The sequence below is a fragment of the Rattus rattus genome, chromosome 2, assembly GCF_011064425.1.
Source record: "Rattus rattus isolate New Zealand chromosome 2, Rrattus_CSIRO_v1, whole genome shotgun sequence".
NCBI classification, from domain to species: Eukaryota; Metazoa; Chordata; class Mammalia; order Rodentia; family Muridae; genus Rattus; species Rattus rattus.
In genome coordinates, this window is record NC_046155.1 from 37,772,753 (window position 1) to 37,793,642 (window position 20,890).

At 42.1% G+C, this 20,890-nt stretch overlaps 1 protein-coding gene across 2 annotated transcripts in view; it reads left to right on the forward strand.

Moving 5' to 3' along the window:
* The first annotated feature begins 4,730 nt into the window (after nt 1-4,730).
* Htr7 (5-hydroxytryptamine receptor 7) overlaps nt 4,731-20,890 on the forward strand; it is a 112,541-nt gene continuing 96,381 nt past the window's right edge. Inside the window, exon 1 of one of the 2 annotated variants that reach the window (XM_032891885.1) lies at nt 4,731-5,573. In XM_032891885.1, the coding sequence (XP_032747776.1) occupies nt 5,023-5,573 (551 nt within the window). In that variant the 5' untranslated portion in view covers nt 4,731-5,022. The remainder of the gene's footprint in view (nt 5,574-20,890) is intronic. The other variant, XM_032891886.1, reaches the window with a different exon arrangement.

Here is a 20,890-nt window from a genome sequence, read left to right on the forward strand (position 1 = left end):
AAAGCTGCTTAGAAAGTCTTTCAGGATACTAACATTCCTTCTAACGTGGGCTCCATGGGAATTTTGGGTTGAAACCCTAGTTAGACAAGCTACTTCTTAATGACAGGCTTATTAAAAGGCGATTGAGTTCATTTTTAGAAAGAAGAGAGTAAAGAGATTACCTGAATCACGTGGGAATTTTCATCCATGGTTCAGAACTTAGATAGGGAAAAATTAGTCACTGACTCCAAGAAGAGAGTTGCGATAAATGTCTGTAATACCAGGCAGAGTGAATACAGATGAATATATTTTGGGCTAAAGTTCTGATTTTTAAGTTGCTTATTGGTATTAGAATTGATAGAAGGTGTTTAAGTTTGTTTTAAGGAGAGTACAGAGATTACCTGAATCACGTGGGGATTTTCATCCATGTTTAGGAACTTAGGGAAAAATTAGTCACTGACTCCAAGTAGAGAATTGTGATATTTACAAGTTATTAAAGTTAAGTAAAAATCTGTGGCTCTGGGCAGAGAGTTTAACAGATGGATATATTTTGGGCTAAAGTCCTGGTTTGATACACTGCTTATTGGTATTAGAATTGATAGAAAGTGTTTAGTTTGTTTTATGAATTACTCCACTAAAGGCCATATGGCTCGTTGATGCTGGCTAGCGAGGGTTTGTGGTTACTTTTGATATTTTCCATAACAGGAAGCTCAGATTCTCTTAATGTGGACTCCACAGGAATTTTGGGTTCATTTCCTGATATCATAGAGTATGAAAGCCTATCAGGCTCATTGTTTAGCTTGCTTCCTTTTTTAAAAATTGTTTAATCTTCACAATAGGTGTGACTTTGAGTTTTATGATTATATTATTACTCTGGGAGAGAGTGCAAGATACAAGCTTTTCTGGTTACAGGCTAAGGAACACAGTATTTTGGGAGAAAGATTTTTGTCTTTGTGTTTTTAAAAAGTGTGATTAGGCTCTGGAAACCTCACAGAGTCATAGTGATCAGATTTGATAGAGGTAGACTGCCTAAAAAATTGATTCAGGAGAATCAAACAAAAATATATCTGGATTCTAAACTTTGGTCTTGAGAGTGTGCCTACTTGGATTCTTGGTCTCAAGGACTTTCAGCTGAGTCCAATCAGGACACATCAGCTACAGCATTTGCTTCATTCTTCCTACCCCCTACCCTCAAGGATATCCCAACGCCCATGTACAGCTTGAAGAAGTTATGGAGGAGTCATTGCCCCAATTCCCTGGACTTTTGGGGGCTGAAAGTGGTTATTCTAAAGTTGTTTCTATGAGGAATTTAGAAATGGTTGCAATTTAACAGGGAGGAATTAGCTAGATTGAGTTGTACAGTCATAATCTCATTTGGTAACTAAGCTAAAATCATATCTTTGCTTTGGTATGAATTTATTTGTCAAAAAAGTTTAAAAGTACGAGGTTTAGAGCCAGTCCTTCTATTGATGTCATTACAAACTTCTGAGTTGATTACACATTGTGAGTTAAAGACCAAATAGCAAATCCCTGACTCTGACTTTGTGAGAGTACTTTCAAGATAATATTAAGATATAAAGACAACAGTCCAGATTGTCTTATGTAAATAGATGGTTTTTAAAAACGTCAGAAATCCACAAAATTTGAGATGTAAAGTTATTTAGCTTTTGTTGAGACATGTCTGCTCCTAACAGTTTCTCTTTGGTGGATTTAATGAAGAATTTGAACATCTCTACCTCCAGGTGAGGCAATACTTTGTGGCTAGGCAGCCACTGGACAAAACTGCCTGTTTCATCTGCAGACTAATAGTGTCCAGAAAAGGACAAATTATGCAGAATAGTTGACTGATAAGCTCTGCCAAGACAGGGTGATTAGCCCTTCAAAATCTTCATTTCAAGAGTCTGTCAGTTGATTTTGGGCCAGAAGGCTGAAGACTTGTGCTCACACGTTGCTAACAGGAGACTGTGCTAGTGGAGATTTGTCTCTACAACCTCTCAGTTCTGGAAGCCATGTTAGGCTTCCTATCTGTATAGATATTTGGTCTTTCTCAGATTTCTGATGTGGTTGAAGACTGATTATAGTCTCATAGCCTATCAGGCTGCTTAACTCTGAAAACACATATTTTATTGGATAGTTATCAGATGGTATACAAGCTAGCCAAGATATAATATAGATTTATGCCTTTCTTAACCTGGAATGGATAATTAAATGTTCTGTTTAACTGACAGAGTGTTGGACTGGGTGTTAGATATATTTTATGCTTTTAATTACAAAATGATAATAGTTGTGCTCAGCTTATATTTGAGAGAAAAGTTTTTTTTTTTTTTTAATTAGACAAAAAGGGTGAAATGTGGGATCATGTCACAAGTGGGGCAGGTACAAGATAGAAGGAGGCCTGTCATTGGACAAGAAGGAAGGATGGGCAGGAGAAAAGTTTGAAGGAAGAGGAGGAGACTGGAACGGAGAGGAGGAAGAGACAGGAGAGAGAGGGAGAGAAGCCGTGGCAGGACAATATGGCAGGCGATTTTAAGATTCTACTCTGTACCTTTACAGGTTGTTACGAAGGTTTTTAAGGGATGGCTATGTATTGGGCTTTCTATGTTTAGGTGGGCAATTATATCTTATCAATTGGGTCAAAGATTATTGTATTGTGTGTTCTTTCATGTGTAGATTTAAGTGTGATAGAGTGTGGCGCGGCTGGTCTGGGTCACCACGGAGTTGGGATGTGTTTCTGGCATGGAAACCTGCCTTGGGAACTAGATAGGTAGAGATTGCTGACAGCTCAGAGAGAGGCCTTCCACAGTATGATATGAGATGGAGCAAAGCAGGTGAGAGGATTTGCTGACTGAGAATTAAGATATCCAGCAGATATCTTGGGGCACCTCCGTGCTAAACCTAGCGAGGTAAAAGACAATCACACTTTTTTTAGTTTTTATAACATAATTAAAAAAATTTTTTTTGTCAGTTTTTACAACAACAAAAGGGCAAAAGTGTCTTGTGGGATGAACCACTTGGAGGGGTTTTTTGGAAGTCCGAGGACCGGTCTGAACCTCGATAGCCAGCACTGAGAGAGTTCAGTGTAGTCACACATAATCTCGGACTATTCAGCTTTTCTCAGCTTCCGTGTCCTGCTCTGTATAAATGGGTGAATAAGGGGTGGCACAGCTGCCTTTCAGGTACACATGGTTGTTGTTGTTGTTGTTGTTATTATTATTATTACTATTATTATTATTTTGAGATTACATACAGCACTAGGTGGAGTTGAAGACGGACCATCTTCCCTCTTCTCTAACGTTAGATGCTGCTGCTTCGTGGCCTCCGCATCCATGATCAGCCTACCCCCACCTCTCACTCCCACATTGCTTATTTCAGTAGAGGACAATCTTGGGTTGTAGATTCTAGCAAAGATGCTGCGAGCGTTGGACTGCCGTTTAGGGCGTATATTTTACTCTTTAATTTCTTTCACTGTATGGGGGGGGATTATAGACCTGCAAATTAGCTGAGTTTAAATACAATAGGGCACAGCAATAGTAACTCTGTCCTTATCTGTCAAAATAGAGCTATTACCTCGAGAACGGAGAGTATTATTGAGCACCACCTTCTCCTCTTCCTCCTCCTCCTCCTCCTCTTCCTCCTCCTCCTCTCCCCCACCTCCTGCTCCTCCCCCCCCTCCTCCTCCTCCCCACCCCCACCTCCTGCTCCTCACCCCCTCCTCCTCCTCCTCACCTCCGCCCCCCCCCTCCCTCCCGTTCCTTTAACTCATCTGGCCTAACTAGAAGAGAAGACGCATTTGAAATTTTTTGGAACCTTAACTATAGAAATCACTGTGGCTTCTAATAAAACTTTCAAACAAATGGAATGAAGCTAAGCCTCATGAATAATAAAATCCAGCCACTCTGACAGAGTTTGAATACCAGAAGGGGTTTTAGGCAATAGCTATTATACGATAGACATCCTCAGGTCTGTAGGCCATTGTAACTGGCCAATCTTTATGTGCGTATGCAAGATTTTCAGGATGTGAAGGGAAATTCTAGCCACATCTTGATACTGTGTATTTGGAAACCTTTATGTAAAGGTAGCCAGGGTGTATTTTCAAGTGGAGAGGCCTGTCTCCAGCCCTCAAAAAGGTTAGGAAGGGTTGAAGCCACCTGTAAGTTGGTGCCCAGTGCTAGCCTAGCTGCTGGGGCCTCAGGCACCCCTACTCTTTTCTTTCTTTCTCTCCCCCCCTTTTCCTCAGAGCATCAGAGCTCCTACGCCCACCCCATCTGGCTGCTTCTTTTTTTCCATCTTCGATTTCTCTCATAAGTGGTCAAAATGGGAAACGGAAGTATCTATTTGATGTTTAGTGCTGTGCTCAATAGGTTTTTTCTTTATTTTTTATTTAATTATTTTTACTTAGGGCTTAAAAAATATCCACCAACGATGTTCTTCACCAGTTCATCCCTGACCCCGAGTCTTCTTGAAAAGCAAACCGCTCCCACCCGCTTGTCATTTGCTACAGTGTAGAGGCCAGGGGGTATGCGGCAGGGCTCGCCCGGGCTGAGCTTTCGCACGGTGCGCATCAGCGGGGCTGCCCAGCAGGGGAAGCCCGTCCCGGTGCGCGCCGGGCGCTGGCGGCTGCCGGAGGCGGTGGCTGGGACGCGGCGCGGCTGCCGCAGGGGAGCGGCGGCGGCGGGCGCGAGGGGCGGGCGCACTCCACAACTTCGGCCGCGGCGGCCCGGCGCTCCGGGCCCGGGCGCGCGTCGCTGCGGGGCTGCGGTGCGGCCAATCCGGCCAGGCTCGGCTCGCCACCCTGCTCCTCCCGCGTGCCCGTCGGGGACCGCTGGTGCCTCCGCGGGGAGTCTCGCCCACGCGTCACCCGCAGAGGCTGGGGGACCCTGGGACGTGCGGGGTCGCGAGGCCGAGCCGGGCGCCCCCCAGTGGCCAGCCCCGGACCCCATGGCTGGGCCGCGCGGAGCCGAGCGGGCAAGGTGAATCCAGCCCCGGGGCCGGCTGCCGGAGCGCTTGGCGGGGTCGCCGGCTCCATGGGCAGCGGCGCTCGGCATGATGATGGACGTTAACAGCAGCGGCCGTCCCGACCTCTACGGCCATCTCCGTTCGCTCATCCTGCCGGAGGTGGGGCGCGGGCTGCAGGACCTGAGCCCCGACGGTGGCGCCCACCCTGTGGTGAGCTCCTGGATGCCGCACCTGCTGAGTGGCTTCCTAGAGGTGACAGCTAGCCCGGCGCCCACCTGGGACGCGCCACCGGACAATGTCTCCGGCTGCGGGGAGCAGATCAACTATGGCAGAGTGGAGAAAGTTGTGATCGGCTCCATCCTGACGCTCATCACGCTGCTGACGATCGCAGGCAACTGCCTGGTGGTGATCTCGGTGTGCTTCGTCAAGAAGCTCCGCCAGCCCTCCAACTACCTGATTGTGTCCCTGGCGCTGGCTGACCTCTCGGTGGCCGTGGCGGTCATGCCTTTCGTTAGTGTCACCGACCTCATCGGGGGCAAGTGGATCTTCGGCCACTTCTTCTGCAACGTCTTCATCGCCATGGACGTCATGTGCTGCACGGCCTCGATCATGACCCTGTGCGTGATCAGCATCGACAGGTAAGGAACAGGCCGCCCAGTCCCAGGCTCTGCTGGGGATGTGCTGGGCGCTGAGCTCGCGTCAGCCTTTCCTGGGAGGATCAAGCTAGACTTCACGGCGGGAAGAAGGGCTGAGCTTAAAATACAACCCCGCACCCATCACCCCTACACCAACCAAGCAACTTGAAGCACAGGCTAAAGGCAAACGTTTAAAAGAAACCTCGAAATGTTTCTGGTTTAGTGCCGTGATGATTCTAAGACCAGAGTTTTAAAAGTACTAGCAATTCCACCAGGGGGTCCCTTTGCTTGTCTCTTCTTTTGGGGAAGCGTGTGTGAGGAATTGGTTTGATGCTCTCTAGCTTGACAAACCATTGCTGTGATCCATAAAATTGTTTCTCTCTTTATTAAATCAGTCAGAAGGGAAAAGGCATGGGGCTTCCCAGATTTTAGGAGCTACTCTGAGGATGAAGAAAGGCCCTTGAATGGTCCTAGTATTGGGCTCTTAAATGCTGCACTCTTATAAAATGCTAATTCTGAATCTTGTTCTCGTGGAAGTCTGGCTTCGGTGTTTGACCATGCTGTCGGTCTCCTGCTTACTGACTGGAGCCTTACTCTCGTCTTAAAGGTTGGTTCTAGTCTTTCGTCATATCCCCTGGGAATCTAGGAATATAATATTGAGAACTCCCCCAGTGGAGTAATTGAAGCAGAGGTTGACCATCTGTCAGGGATGCTGGAGAAAGAGAAAAAGAAATGCTGTGTTGGGTGTCATAGAGTAAGAGAAACCCCGGAGTTTCTTCGGATTCTCAGAATACAGAATTTTGATGAGGAGCTGGTCTTTGGCCTTAGACATATACAAACGACAACTTGAAGTATGGTTTCAATACTCCTTGGCTACAGAACAATTCTGTTTCATTTGGAATTGGAATATTAAGCCTTAATATCTATACTTGGAATTCTGCTGGTGATTTCAATCCAGCACAGGACTCTGTACCCTGTTGTGTTTAATGATATGGAGAAATAGTGGCTTGTTTTCTTAGTGGACCCGCAGAACCTTTAAACGTGTAGCTCTTTCAGCATGGGGAGAGTAATTGATGCTTCTGCATTCACAATGACAGTGCCTCAGAGGATGTGCTGGCGTGTAACTGAGATTTCCTCCCATTCTTTCCTCCGTGAAAACATCGCAATGTGTGGCTTGGTACGTTTGAAATGGTCTTCTATTTTGCTTTGTGACCAAAGTTTATAATTACTAAATAAAGGGTAAGAGTAAAAGGAATGTTTGTCGAGAAAAAGAAACACACGGTAGTTGTACTTAGGTAGCGATTTCATTTTTTCTTTTTTTTTTTTTTTTTATAAAAATGATACTGCCATTTTATGTGTCATGACAGGAGGCTCTGACAGCAAACAAGGAATTATTTTAAGAGTGGAGCATGAACTGCCTCTGTGAGAATATTGGCACCAGACTTGGCAGTTGAAGTTCTGAATTACTGTAGTTAAAATGACAAAAACATATGCATTTCCAGTCTGGCTGTGACAACAGGAATTTGGAGAGTGCACTCGATGCACACAATAAGTATATCCATGAATTACACACACAGACACCGACTGCTCAGTCAACCGAAACAGTTCTCCCATGAATGGAGTCCTTGAGAACGGACCTAAGTGTAATAAAAGAGATATCAACCTAGGCTGCAAGTGATGTCTTCATAACCCTTACTTCATCTCATAATTGGACAGTGATAAACAGCACTTTGTGCTAACTTGTCAACCTGCGCTTCTCTTGCTGAGGGCACATTCAGGTTTGCCTGAGCAACCCTGTGATTCCTGTACTCGGGCTAAAGGAATTTAGTACCAGCAGGAACGTCCTGCATACACAGTAAAGGTTAATTCTTCTTGGCAAGATCCTTAGCTTTTTACTAATTATATCCCTGTGGTTGCTGCAGATTATGGTAATGTAGGCATATCTTGTGTATTTTGTTCCCCCAAGAATTAACCCATTGGTGAATTTTCCCTAAGTAAAATTTTAGGACTGCATATTATTCCTTTAGATAAAATGAAAAATTGATAAAATTGACAGAAATATTGATTTTTTTCCTCCCAAGAACTTCCAAAGCTAGAAGTTGGAAGGAGATGCATTTATAACTAAAGTGAATTATTTCGGGGAAAGGTAATTTCTTCAGTTCTGCTGTGGAATGTGCCAGATGACACAAAATGTACCATTGAAACAACTTATTCTCTTCTTATTCCCCAAGTAGCTAAAGTAGGTGGCAGTGTACTTTCTACTGGACAACCAAGGATGTAAGATTGTTCTTGTTAGCTCACACAACACCATTGTATGGGTTTGGATATCTGTTGGACATATGCCCTGATGGAAGTAAAACCTGAAAATTTTCTTCACCATGTCCTACCATGTTGGGCTCTTTCCCAACTCTTTCTAACACAAAACCATATTGTTTTCTGAAGGCCTCAAAATTCCCATCCTGCACTTCTTACAGAGAATGACTCCTGTTCATTAAAAATAAAAGTAGCAACCATTAGATTACAGAACTCTCTTTCCATCCCACCCCTCTCAAAGACTTGGCTTTTTATTAATGCTTCTACTTTAGACTGTCTTTGGCTTTTCTTCTCTACTAGGTCAACTTCAATCTTCCATCTTTAAGAACTCCTCATATTTGAACTTATTTGTTTTTCTAGTTTTTATACCGCTAAATGGTTAAGCTCGAAGAACTGTGTCCACAACTGGGTTTTCTTCTTTACCGTTCAGCTATGAGTTCTATATTACCAGGGCCACTGTAATATTCAAACTCATCTTTCTAGTTTCCTTTCGCCTCATTCATTTCCAATAAAAGATCTAGAATAGTTAATTATTATTAATATCATTATTATAGTGAACATAGATTTATTAAAGAAGAGGAACACAGGAATGATAAAGTTTGGCCATCCTACAAACCTCTTTTGTATTTTTCCTAGACAGTTTCCTTTATGAAGTCTGATAGCCAAGGGTGGCCTCAAACTTGCTGTGTAGACCTCGAGTGGCCTTGGATTTCCTTCTTCTGTCTCCCAAGTGCTTGGTTGTAGATGTGTGCCAACACGTCTAACTTCAAATTACCTAGCACACAGAGTTTTAAAACCTGCAAAATAAACTTGATTTGTTGTTTTTGGAGCTTATATAAGATATAGAAGTATTGGATAATGTAGCTGGGGATATAGTGGCACATGCTTTTAATCCCAAAACTCAGGGGGCAGAAGCAGGCAGATCTCTAAGAATTTGGGGCCAGTCTGGTCTACAGAGTGAATCCCAAGACAGCCAGAGCTACATGATGAAACCCTGTCTTGGAACAGCAGCAGCAGCAGCAGCAGCAACAACAACAACAACAAAAGACAAAAAGATACAGAAGTATAAAATAGTACAGAGGCTTGATGAACATCCAGTTCAGGAGAGACGTTATGTTGAGTGGGTCTCATCAGGAATCAGCACACATCAGTTTTATTAAGGTTTATAAAAATGTTCCAGAGGCCAGGTACAATCTTATTTGTACAGCTTTTCACACATTTGAAATGTATCTTAAAACGGATACATTTCAAATATGGAGCCTGTAGCCCAGTGCACATCCTAAGTGCAAGCTTGGTAACTAACAGGGTATCTTTATAGTCAACAGAATAAGAAAGTACAACAGTGTCAACCTCGCAGAGGTCCTCCTTCTTCACTCTCTCTTCACAATGCACATCGTAACCTCTGTTAAGTGCTCAGGAGAGAATGAAGAGTAAATTGACTTCTTATTTTCATAAGGAAGCAAATAACCTGACTTTTAGCTTCATAATTTGGCTCGACTAGAATTTTTAGAAAGGTAGAACTGAAATCGTACAGTCTCTGTTCTTTTTCTGTTTGATTTTTGTTTGTGACAAGGTACGATTCTGTGGCTCTGGATGGCAAAGTCCTCATCATAGTGCAGGGATGATAGGCATGTGTTACCATGCCCAACTCTAGCACATGCACCTTTGAATCCTTCTTATATTCATTATAATGCCCATAAGATTCATCTATATTTTAATCCTATAAACCTATGTAATAATCTAGACACATCACCATGTATAAAGCTACTCAGAATGTTGATTGCTCGTCAAGTCACTTTGCAAATCTTGTATTAGTTACTTTCTGGTTGCTGTGGTAAAATACCATGCCCAGGGCAACTTCTAGAAGGAAGGGTTTATATGAGTTTATGGTTTTGGAGGGATGAGAGTCCATCATTGTCATGGCAAAGAAGCATGGTAGCAGGCAGGTGTAGTGGCTAGAGCAGCAAGCTGAGATCTCACATCCTGAACCAGACAGGAATCTGAGAATGCAAACCTGGAATGATGTGGGTTTTAAACTCTCCAAGTCCAGCTCCAGTGAACCACTTGCTTCAACAAAGCCACACTTCCTAATCCTCCCCAAACAGTTCTGCCAGCTGGAGGCCAATAATTCAACTGCCCCAAACCACAGGGAACATGTCATTCAAATAGATGCAAAGCAGACATATTGAAGGGTTGATATTTTAATTCAATTAAGGAATGAGATATGGGCTACTTTTCTCATTATTGTGACAAAATATTTGATAAGAAGCAACTTAAAGTAGAATAGATTTATTTTGGCTTATGGTTTGAGAGTGTGGCCCATCACAGTAGGGAAGGCATGTGGCAGGACAAGATTATTTCCGTTGTTTTTACAGTGAGGAAGTAGAGAAAGATGGATGGTGGTCATATTACTTTCTCTTTGTAATTCAGTCCTGGATGCTAGTCATGATATAGTGTTGCCTACATTGATGGTGTATAGGCATTACTCATTACTCAGGTGAAGGCAGGTACAAGATAGAACGAGGCCTGTCATTGGATGAGAAGGAAGGATGGGTGGGAGAAAAGTTTAAGAGAAGGGGAAGAGACTGGAACTGGAGGAGAAAGAGGCAGCTGAGAGAACATGGAGGCGGATGTTAAGATTCCTCTCTGCACATTTACAGGTTGTTATGAATATTCTTAAGGGATGAATGTGTACAGGGCTTTGTATGTCTAGATGAGCAAATTATATATTATCAGTTGGATCCGAGGCTATTGTGTTGTTTTTTCTTTCATGTGGCTATTTAAGTTCAAGAGAGTATGTAGTGGATGAAGACACTAGGCTGCCATGGAATTTGGATGTATATTTCTGGCATGGTGGCAACCTGCCTTGGGAACTAAATGGGTAGAGATATTGTTGCCAGGCTCAGAGAGAAGCCATCGACAGTGTGATATGGGATGGAGCAAAGCAGGTGAGAGGCTTTGCTGACTGAAATGAAGATGTCTAGAATGAAGATATCTGGATCACGATGAAGATGAAGATATCTTGGGGCACTGCAGTGCCGGACCTAGTAAGGGTTAAAAGACAGCCATTTTTGTTTTTTATAATTTTATAGCAACAATGGTGGGTCTTCATGTTTTCCATTAAACCCTTTCTGGAAACATTCTTGCAGACACACCAGAGGCGATGCTACATTCAATCAAGTTGACAATGAAGATAACCATCAAATACCCTTTTCTGATTCAATATCCAAACACATTACTTAAATACATTCTACTCCTGGCTCCTAAGGTCTAACTTTCATTTTAATGACAAATAATTAATCCCTATCTGAAAGTCTTTATAGACTTAATAGTTCCAACACTGTTTAGAAGCCCAAAGTCTATTCTGAAACTCAAAGGCATGTCTTAACTATGATTAGCCTATAAACAAAAACAACAACTGCAAATAATGTGAATGCTTTCAGTATACAATGGCAGAGAACAAACATTTGCATGCCAAAAGGGAGGAGTGGGAGGATAGTAAGAACCAGAACCAGAACAAGGATCAGACCAAAACAAGACTAAAACCCTGTGGTTGTTTCAGGGCAGACCACATCCATATCTGCCATTTAGGACTCACAATAGAACCACCTGGGCTCCAACAGCCTTAATGTGGTTCTGCTCCTCCAGTTATGGTGAAAATAGCACACATAGTCTCTTTAGTCTGGGGAGAGGAGGTCAGCTTCTCTCTGAGATTTTAACTTACTTGGTAGACGTCCCATATTTCTGGCATCTCTGAAATACTGGAGTCTCTATTTCAACTTAAGCTTCACTTTCCTAGCTTAGTGAAATTGTCTCCTAGGTTTTCTTGGGGTGGGGTGGGGGATTCAACTTTGTTACACATTGCCTCCTGGCCTCCTTTGCTTTCTGGAACCTTAGTGAAGGCTCTCGAGACCCTCTTCCCTCTTGTATCTTTCATGCCTAAAAAAATCAATCCTGTGTATAAGACAGTGCCTCTTGAGGTAAGGTGTATCCTGGACCCTTTAGACCATAACTGCATGACTCTCAGGCTGACCCTGTGAAAACACTTCCATAGATGGTCATTTTGTGACAGAACATCCATTGTCTGTTTAGTCTCTGATGTTTTATATGTATTTGAATTATTACAATGCATTATTCAATGACTGGGGCTTACCCTCAGAGCACCTATCTATCATCTTAGTGATGAGGGAGAGTTTTCTCTTTATGGCACTAACTACTTCAACAGTTATGGCTAAGTTCTGAGCACCCCCTTTTTCACAGCTTTCACCTGTCCCCTGCTCCTTTACACACACACACACACACACACACACACACACACACACACACACACACACACACACACACACACACACCTTTCATATTTTTCTGATTCATTTGCTGTCTCTCACTGTAGAACTGGGTAAGAGCAGTAACTGAAAACTATGTCTGGATCTGTTGGTTAGCCTGTCTTGAAATTTCCTCTGCCAAACAAATTTAGTTGATTATTTTAAAATTCATCCTCATCCACAGTCTCAGGGCACAGGCAGAATGCCATCCGATTCTTTGCAAGAATATAATATGAGTGACCTCTAGCCTGGATCCTGATAGAATCCTTGTCATACTCTGAAACCTCATGAACCGAGGTATTCACTGCCCACAGTTCTCTTGTCATTCTGGCCTCCAGGCTCTTACTGGAGTGGTTCGTTGAGCTCTACTTACAGCCTGCTAGGGCTTCTGTGGCTCGAAGCTCCAGATTCTTCCATTCTCTCCCTGCAGACTAGTTCTAAAGGACGGGAACTAGGTCAAATTTATCAATGCAACAATTGCACTCCTGCTACCAACTTCCTTTATCAGGTAAGTTTCTTGTTGCTGTGGTCCCAAACCTGAAGATAAACAATTTTTTAAAGGGGGAATTGCTTTATTTTGAGACAAAGTCTCTCACAAAATCCAGAGCTCACCCACTGGCTAGGCTGGCCAGCCAGCTCCAGGGATGCATCTGTCCCTGTTTCCTTATCACTAGGATTAGACACATGCCACCACATCTGGCTTGTCATTACCTAGGTGCAAGTGGTCTAAGCTCAGCTCCTTGTGTTTATTTTGGAAGCACTTTCCTAAGTCAGCCATCTCCCAATACCCTGAGAGTCAGTTTAGTTTGAGGGGCTATAATTCCCTATAGTGTGAAAATCATGCTTTCAGTATCATGATGTATCTGGTGACCTTATGTCAGTCAGCTTATTTCCCTTGTTTTTTTTTTTATTTTTATTTTTTAAATAGAACCCAGCATATTAACCCATGATATCGTGCTGACTGCATGCTGGGGATCTTTCCTTTTCAGCTAAAGTTTTCTGGAAAGGTCTTCTTGACACAATCAGAAAATGTTTCCATGGTGACTTTTAAATCCAATCAATTGGTAGTGAAGGCAGACCATCTTGAGTTGTCCCTGCAAGTCCTGCTTTGCTGCTATGGGCAGATGCCCCTTTCTAGGATGTCAACTTTCCTAGGAGTTCAGCTCAGAGATTTGGATGTTCTCGGCGACTTCTCCCTCTGACTTACATTTTAGTCTCTGGAGAACTGTGAGACTGTCAAAACTCCCACTGAAAACTTTTAGTATGGGAGCTCTCGGGTTTCTCAGTTCCACAATCCAGCAAATGTCTTGAGTGGAATGTCAGCTTAGTGCTTGCCTTGTCTTCTGGTCCCCCCTTCTCACTGGGATCTTGGCCTTTCAAGTCTCTAATTTTTGTCTCTCTGGTCCCGGACGATTGCCAAAAGCTCTTCTGGCATTTTTGACTCTTACAAGCATTTCCACATGTAAGCTCTTTCTTGGATCCTCAGCCTTTTAGACCTGACCCAGTTTTGGCTAATGACCCAAGGGGATTTAAGCCTAACTTCCTGCCTTCTGTGGTGGCTTTAGTCCTGAAGTCCTAGTGTTCCAAGAGCTCTATGATACCTACAAGAAGGTGTGTGCACGCACCCTTTGCACTGTATCAAGCTTTTTATAGTTGCTCTGAGTGGAAACATTGGTCTGAAACCTCATTACAGCTAGAAGTGAGCATGTGCCTGAAATAGTTTAAACACACAAATATAGAAATAACATCATGTAAATTTCTTCCTTAAAAACCATCATTGCCTTTTCACGCTGCTTGGAATGAAATTAAAACTCTTCTATCATCTGTACAAGGACCTTGATTTGTCCCTGCTTCAGTTCTCCACATCTTGTAGACTAAGTATGTCCTGCTCTCTGCATTCTGGTCATATTGATATTTTGTTTGCTTGTTTGTTTGTGTTGTTTTCCCCCCGTGATTCCAAATGCTTTTTTCTATCAGCCCTAATCCAAGAAAATCCATTAAATTATATCCAATCATATCCTGCATAACAACATTTTTTTTTTTATTAACTTGAGTATTTCTTATATACATTTCGGTGTTATTCCTTTTCCCCGTTTCGCAAACATCCCCCTAATCCTCCCCCCTCCCTTCTTTATGGGTGTTCCCCCCCCATCCTCCCCATTGCCGCCCTCCCCCAACAATCTAGTTCACTGGGGTTCAGTCTTAGCAGGACCCAGGGCTACCCCTTCCACTGGTGCTCTTACTAGGATATTCATTGCTACCTATGAGGTCAGAGTCCAGGGTCAGTCCATGTATAGTCTTTAGGTAGTGTCTTAGTCCCTGGAAGCTCTGGTTGCTTGGCATTGTTGTACACATGGGGTCTCAAGCCCCTTCAAGCTCTTTCAGTCCTTTCTCTGATTCCTTCAACAGGGGTTCTGTTCTCAGTTCAGTGGTTTGCTGCTGGCATTAGCCTCTGTATTTGCTGTATTCTGGCTGTGTCTCTCAGGATCGATCCATCCGGCTCCTGTCGGCCTGCACTTCTTTTTGCTTCATCCATCTTGTCTAATTGGATGGCTGTATATGCATGGGCCACATGTGGGCAGGCTCTGAATGGGTGTTCCTTCTGTGTCTGTTTTAATCTTTGCCTCTCTATTCCCTGCCAAGGGTATTCTTGTTCCCCCTTCTAAAGAAGGGTGAAGCATTAACATTTTGATCATCCGTCTTGAGTTTCATTTGTTCTAGGCATCTAGGGTAATTCAAGCATTTGGGCTAATAGCCACTTATCAATGAGTGCATACCATGTGTGTTTTTCTGTGATTGGGTTAGCTCACTCAGGATGATATTTTCCAGTTCCAACCATTTGCCTACGAATTTCATAAAGTCGTTGTTTTTGATAGCTGAGTAATATTCCATTGTGTAGATGTACCATATTTTCTCTATCCATTCCTCTGTTGAAGGGCATCTGGGTTCTTTCCAGCTTCTGGCTATTATAAATAAGGCTGCGATGAACATAGTGGAGCACGTGTCTTTTTATATGTTGGGGCATCTTGTGGGTATATGCCCAAGAGAGGTATAGCTGGATCCTCAGGCAGTCCAATGTCCAATTTTCGGAGGAACCTCCAGACTGATTTCCAGAATGGTTGTACCAGTCTGCAATCCCACCAACAATGGAGGAGTGTTCCTCTTTCTCCTCATCCTCGCCAGCATCTGCTGTCACCTGAGTTTTTGATCTTTGCCATTCTCACTGGTGTGAGGTGAAATCTCAGGGTTGTTTTGATTTGCATTTCCCTTATGACTAAAGATGTTGAACATTTCTTTAGGTGTTTCTCAGCCATTCAGCATTCCTCAGCTGTGAATTCTTTGTTTAGCTCTGAACCCCATTTTTTAATGGGGTTATTTGTCTCCCTGGAGTCTAACTTCTTGAGTTCTTTGTATTTTTGGATATAAGCCCTCTATCTGTTGTAGGATTGGTAAAAATCTTTTCCCAATCTGTTGGTTTGCCGTTTTGTCCTAACCACAGTGTCCTTTGCCTTACAGAAGCTTTGCAGTTTTATGAGATCCCATTTGTCGATTCTTGATCTTAGAGCATAAGCCATTGGTGTTTTTTCAGGAAATTTTTTCCAGTGCCCATGTGTTCCAGATGCTTCCCTAGTTTTTCTTCTATTAGTTTGAGTGTGTCTGGTTTGATGTGGAGGTCCTCGATCCACTTGGACTTAAGCTTTGTACAGGGTGATAAGCATGGATCTATCTGCATTCTTCTACATGTTGACCTCCAGTTGAATCAGCACCATTTGCTGAAAATGCTATCTTTTTTTCCATTTGATGGTTTTGGCTCCTTTGTCAAAAATCAAGTGCCCATAGGTGTGGGGTTCATTTCTGGTCTTCAATTCTGTTCCATTGGTCTATCTGTCTGTCTCTGTACCAATACCATGCAGTTTTTATCACTATTGCTCTGTAATACTGCTTGAGTTCAGGGATAGTGATTCCCCTGAAGTCCTTTTATTGTTGAGGATAGTTTTAGCTATCCTGGGTTTTTCATTATTCCAGATGACTTTGCAAATTGTTCTGTCTAACTCTTTGAAGAATTGGATTGGTATTTTGATGGGGATTGCATTGAATCTGTAGATCACTTTTGGTAGAATGGCCATTTTTACTATATTAATCCTGCCAATCCATGAGCATGGGAGATCTTTCCATCTTCTGAGGTCTTCTTCAATTTCTTTCTTCAGAGTCTTGAAGTTCTTATTGTACAAATCTTTTACTTGCTTGGTTAAAGTCACACCGAGGTACTTTATATTATTTGGGTCTATTATGAAGGGTGTCGTTTCCCTAATTTCTTTCTCGGCTGCATAACAACATTTTAATAAATGTTTTTTAACCTTTTAAAATTTTATGTGAATGGGCATTCTGCCTACATGTGTGTCTGTACACACTGTGTTTGTTGGATCACCTGGGACTGGCGTTTTTTATAGACATCTGTGAGATGCCTGTGGGTGCTTGGAATTGAACCCGGGTCTTCTGAAAAGCAACCAGTGTCCTTCATCCTTGAGCCATCTCTCCAGCCTCTCATAATGTTTCAATCAATGATGAACCTCAGATGCAATTTTAGCCTCATAAGATTATATCACCTAGTGATGTTAGGCTGTTTTAATTTGGGCAAATACTGTGTTTCCATAATGGTAAAATTGAACAACGCATTGTTCGGACTGTATCTCCAGTCTCTGGTGCTAAGCAATGCTTGCCTGTAAAAGCAATGCTTGCCTGTTGCTAATGCTTGCCTGTATAAGCAATGCTTGCCTGGATAAGCAATGCTTGCCTGTATTTGTGAATCTGATTTCATACTCAAGTTCCATTCACTAATGGGTGATTTCTGTTCTGTTTATTTGTTTTGAAATAGGATCTTGCATCCCAGTTTAGTCTGCTTTTGAACTGGTGATCTACACACCCCGACCTCCCAAGTTTTGGGATGACAGGCACATGCCACCCTTTTGCATAATAGTTAACTTTGATCTTAAGGTAGAAAGCTTAAATAGAAGAAATGTTCAACTCTCCAGATAAGTAATAAGTAAAATGTCTGGAAAAATACTAAACGTTGGCCAAAAGGACGAGTAAGAGAATGTTCATAGGTTAGTCATGTAACTGTAAACCGATGAACTACTGAATGTGTTTCACTTTTGCCATGAGTTCCTAAGGGCACATACACACCATGTCTTTGTTGCTTCACTGCAAGTGTAAACAACAGAGACTCTTGATTAATATGCATATATGTCAATAGTAGAATGAGTAGATAAATTGTGATTTATATATATCTTGTTTACTAAAAGCATTCTATAAAAATGTTTATAGTACTTACTAGCTTAAAACTACTGAGCTTGAGATGATTAATATGCATATATGTCAATGATAGAATGAGTAGATAAATTATGATATATATACATATATATGTGTGTTATGCATATATATGAATTGTGATATATACATATATATGATATGCTGTATGTATGTGAATAGATTGACTATAAATCAGAACTACTTAGGGAGATTACTAAGTATTACAGAGTTCTGAATAAATCAAATTTTAGATGCCCTATCATTTTAACAATTACTATTGTAGGGTCACATACATAATGCTGACCAGAAAGAACAAAGTACAAAAGGATAAATATATGTGATTCCACACACAATGAAAGTAAGAAATAGACAACATTGTGTAGGGGTGTGTATTATTGGTAACTTAAATAAGGAGGGAATGTAGCTAAGGAGAACAAGAATAATCATTTCTATGTGGGAAAGAGATTGCGACCCAAGTGACATGCTTCTGGGGTAGTGCCATGCTCTCTTTCTTGACAGGAATTGTAATTAGAGTTTAAAATTATTGTTAAAGCGTTCGCATATACTTTAGGCATTTCCTAGCACAAACACATCATTTATTTTGTAGCAAAGGAAACAAAAGTGTTTATCGATGACAACTTGTTAAGTGCATCCTTTGGCTCTCTTTCAGATATATGATTAGTCTGAGCAGATGCGATTGTTTAAGTACTGTCAGCAGTCCCTGTCTAGATCCATATGTGGGGGCAGGGGTCACTTTGGGCTCTTCAGAGTTACAGGAAGTCATCTGGTGCTTTTCCAAGAGCCTCGGTGTTTAGGTCTGACTGGTGTCTGGCTGAAGTCTTGCCTCCTTGCCAGGTGCGGTGACTCACTGCCTTCGGTGATCTGACTTCTGCTGCTGGCGTTGGTTCTGCTGTGATCAGCAGTGCCGGGGCATTCTGGCCTCTCGGGATTGTCTTTCTCTTCGAAGGAAGTCATTCTTGCTCAACTCCTATTAATTTGCAGCTCGTACAGATATTTTAAGAATTGTTGGAATCTTCTAGTTTTGCTAAGGAAAGATGAGAAGAGACAGACTCCCTTGTTCTTTTGGGAGGTAACACTTCCCACAAACAGCTTTAATGTTTTTTTTCTTCTGTTAACCTACAAGATTGCTTTTTTTGTACATAGATCACTTCCACATACCAAATCTTCTCTCATTCTCTCTACCTCATTATGAGGTGATTGCCTTTCTCCCCGTGTGCTGTTAGAGGAGCCAAGGACGCAGAGAGCACAGGTGACTTGTCTAAGGGTATACCATTTATACCAAAGGAACTATGCTCAAACCGATTCAAGCAATTCATATTTACACGTCTATGTTATGTACATATGTTTACATATTTTTATAATATTTATATATAACATAAAATATGTCACCATATATAACATATTATATTGTTTATCGTTATATATTACATAGCACATGAATGATATATAACATGTGTGATATTTGTTATAACATGTTATATATGTGTGTGTTTTATAAATATATGTTTGTGGAAGATAACAGGAAAATACATTTATAAAATATAATAGAAGTTGGGATATGGGCTAATGGTGGGGGTAAATCTTGTTTTAGGTTGCAACCAAAATGTAGAATTAGATTGGTTGTGGAAATACCAGAAAGAATCCTAGGCAAAGGAAAAGCAGTCAGGATGGAGGCTCTAACTTAGCTTATGAGTGAGCCCTGACAGAAAAGCAGGGAGGCCTTCCAAGTGAAGGGATAGTAAGGAAGACACCCAAGTCTGTAAGAGTTTGCCCCTTATTGATGATTCTGCAGTTGCTTTCCCCTGTGTCCACGCTCTCCTTTCTCTTTAGTTATGGAAATACGGCCCCCACTCAGTCCATGGCTTCCTAGAATAAAGGCAATTTCCTAGCTTTTAGGTCCAAGAGATGCTAATAGAGCTATTAATAATTTGGCTTTCTGATAACATTCCTCAAGACAATTAGCATAAGCTCCTGGCCTTCTCTCCCTTCTTGTTATTTAGATTAGGAGCTTGGAGAGGTCTGGTCACTTTGGTGAAGGGCTGTGCTTTAGAAGGAGGAGTATGAAGGACAGGTATCTTGGCTCCTAGCATAAGGAGCCCCTAACTTCTTACTGATTAGCCGTTACCACTATGCTGTCTATTACATGGTTCAACTCAATCTGAGCTACAATGCCTAATCACTGACTTCTTCCCCAACTTAATTGTTTTTCCTACACGTTTCCACATTTCCTCAAACCTCAATGTAGGTGTGTCATTCTCCTTTGTAAATATTTCAGATATAATCTACCAGTTGGTGAGTGTTTCTTGTTACTGACATTTACAGGCACAGAACAGTAGCCAGTGATAACGAATTTTCCTAGCATCTTTGTAAAGTGCCTTCAACTGAGTAGTCTCTGACATCTCGTGTCTCTTCTGATCAAAAGTGAGCATGACACGTAGGACTGTTTGTAAGACTATTCAGTAGGGGAGGATGCTGAGGAAACTCATGTACATTGCATATTTCGGGAACCATCTGATTCCAAAGCTCATTGGTTCCTTTACATCATTGTAGTCCTTGCCTACTGTGTAGCTGTTAAGCATTCCTGGAATCCCCAGACGTAAGTGTCTCAGATCACCCTGCGCTTTTTCCTTCTAGCATTTACTTCACTTTGCAATTAGGGCATTGAGAAATCGGCTGTGATGAATTCACGATTCCTGGGCTCATGTGTACCTTCTACAATGTCTGTTTTATAGCCAATGTTCAGTTGTCTTTGTGGATTGACTGAGGGAAAAGGGGGAGGAGGAAGGGAGAAAGGAAGGGACGGGTATCTCAGATTCCAGATACGTCTGGGCCTAACTTCTTATTCTCCCACATCTACAGAACATGATGAACGTGGAGTTTAGTTGGGAAACCAAACCAAATTAGGATGAATGAGAGATTGTGTGGGGAGGACAGAAGCAAGGTGTAGGCAGTGATAACACCAGGGAACGGCCTCCCCAAGGCCCTGTAAACTGGTGAGTCACTGATGGCTCTCTGCACCTGTGGAACACAGACATTAACAAGTTGCCAGTACTGTGACAGCCTTAGCAGCTTTCGCCGTCATTGCTGTAGATCAGACAAAATTAAATGGAAATTCCAAACCTTTTTTCTTTCAGTGAATCAACACATTTTCAATTAAGCTCATGAACCTCATAAAGGAAAGTCAGAGGCATTAGGTATGAAGGCAATGCCTGAGTAGAGCTGCTGGGAGTAGAAATAGCATTTATTAAATGTGTACTGTATACCAAGCCCAACAACAGGAGACTTACATGATTCATTTAATTTAATCCCTGTAATGATTCTGATAATTTTTTAATACTGAACTCAAACCCC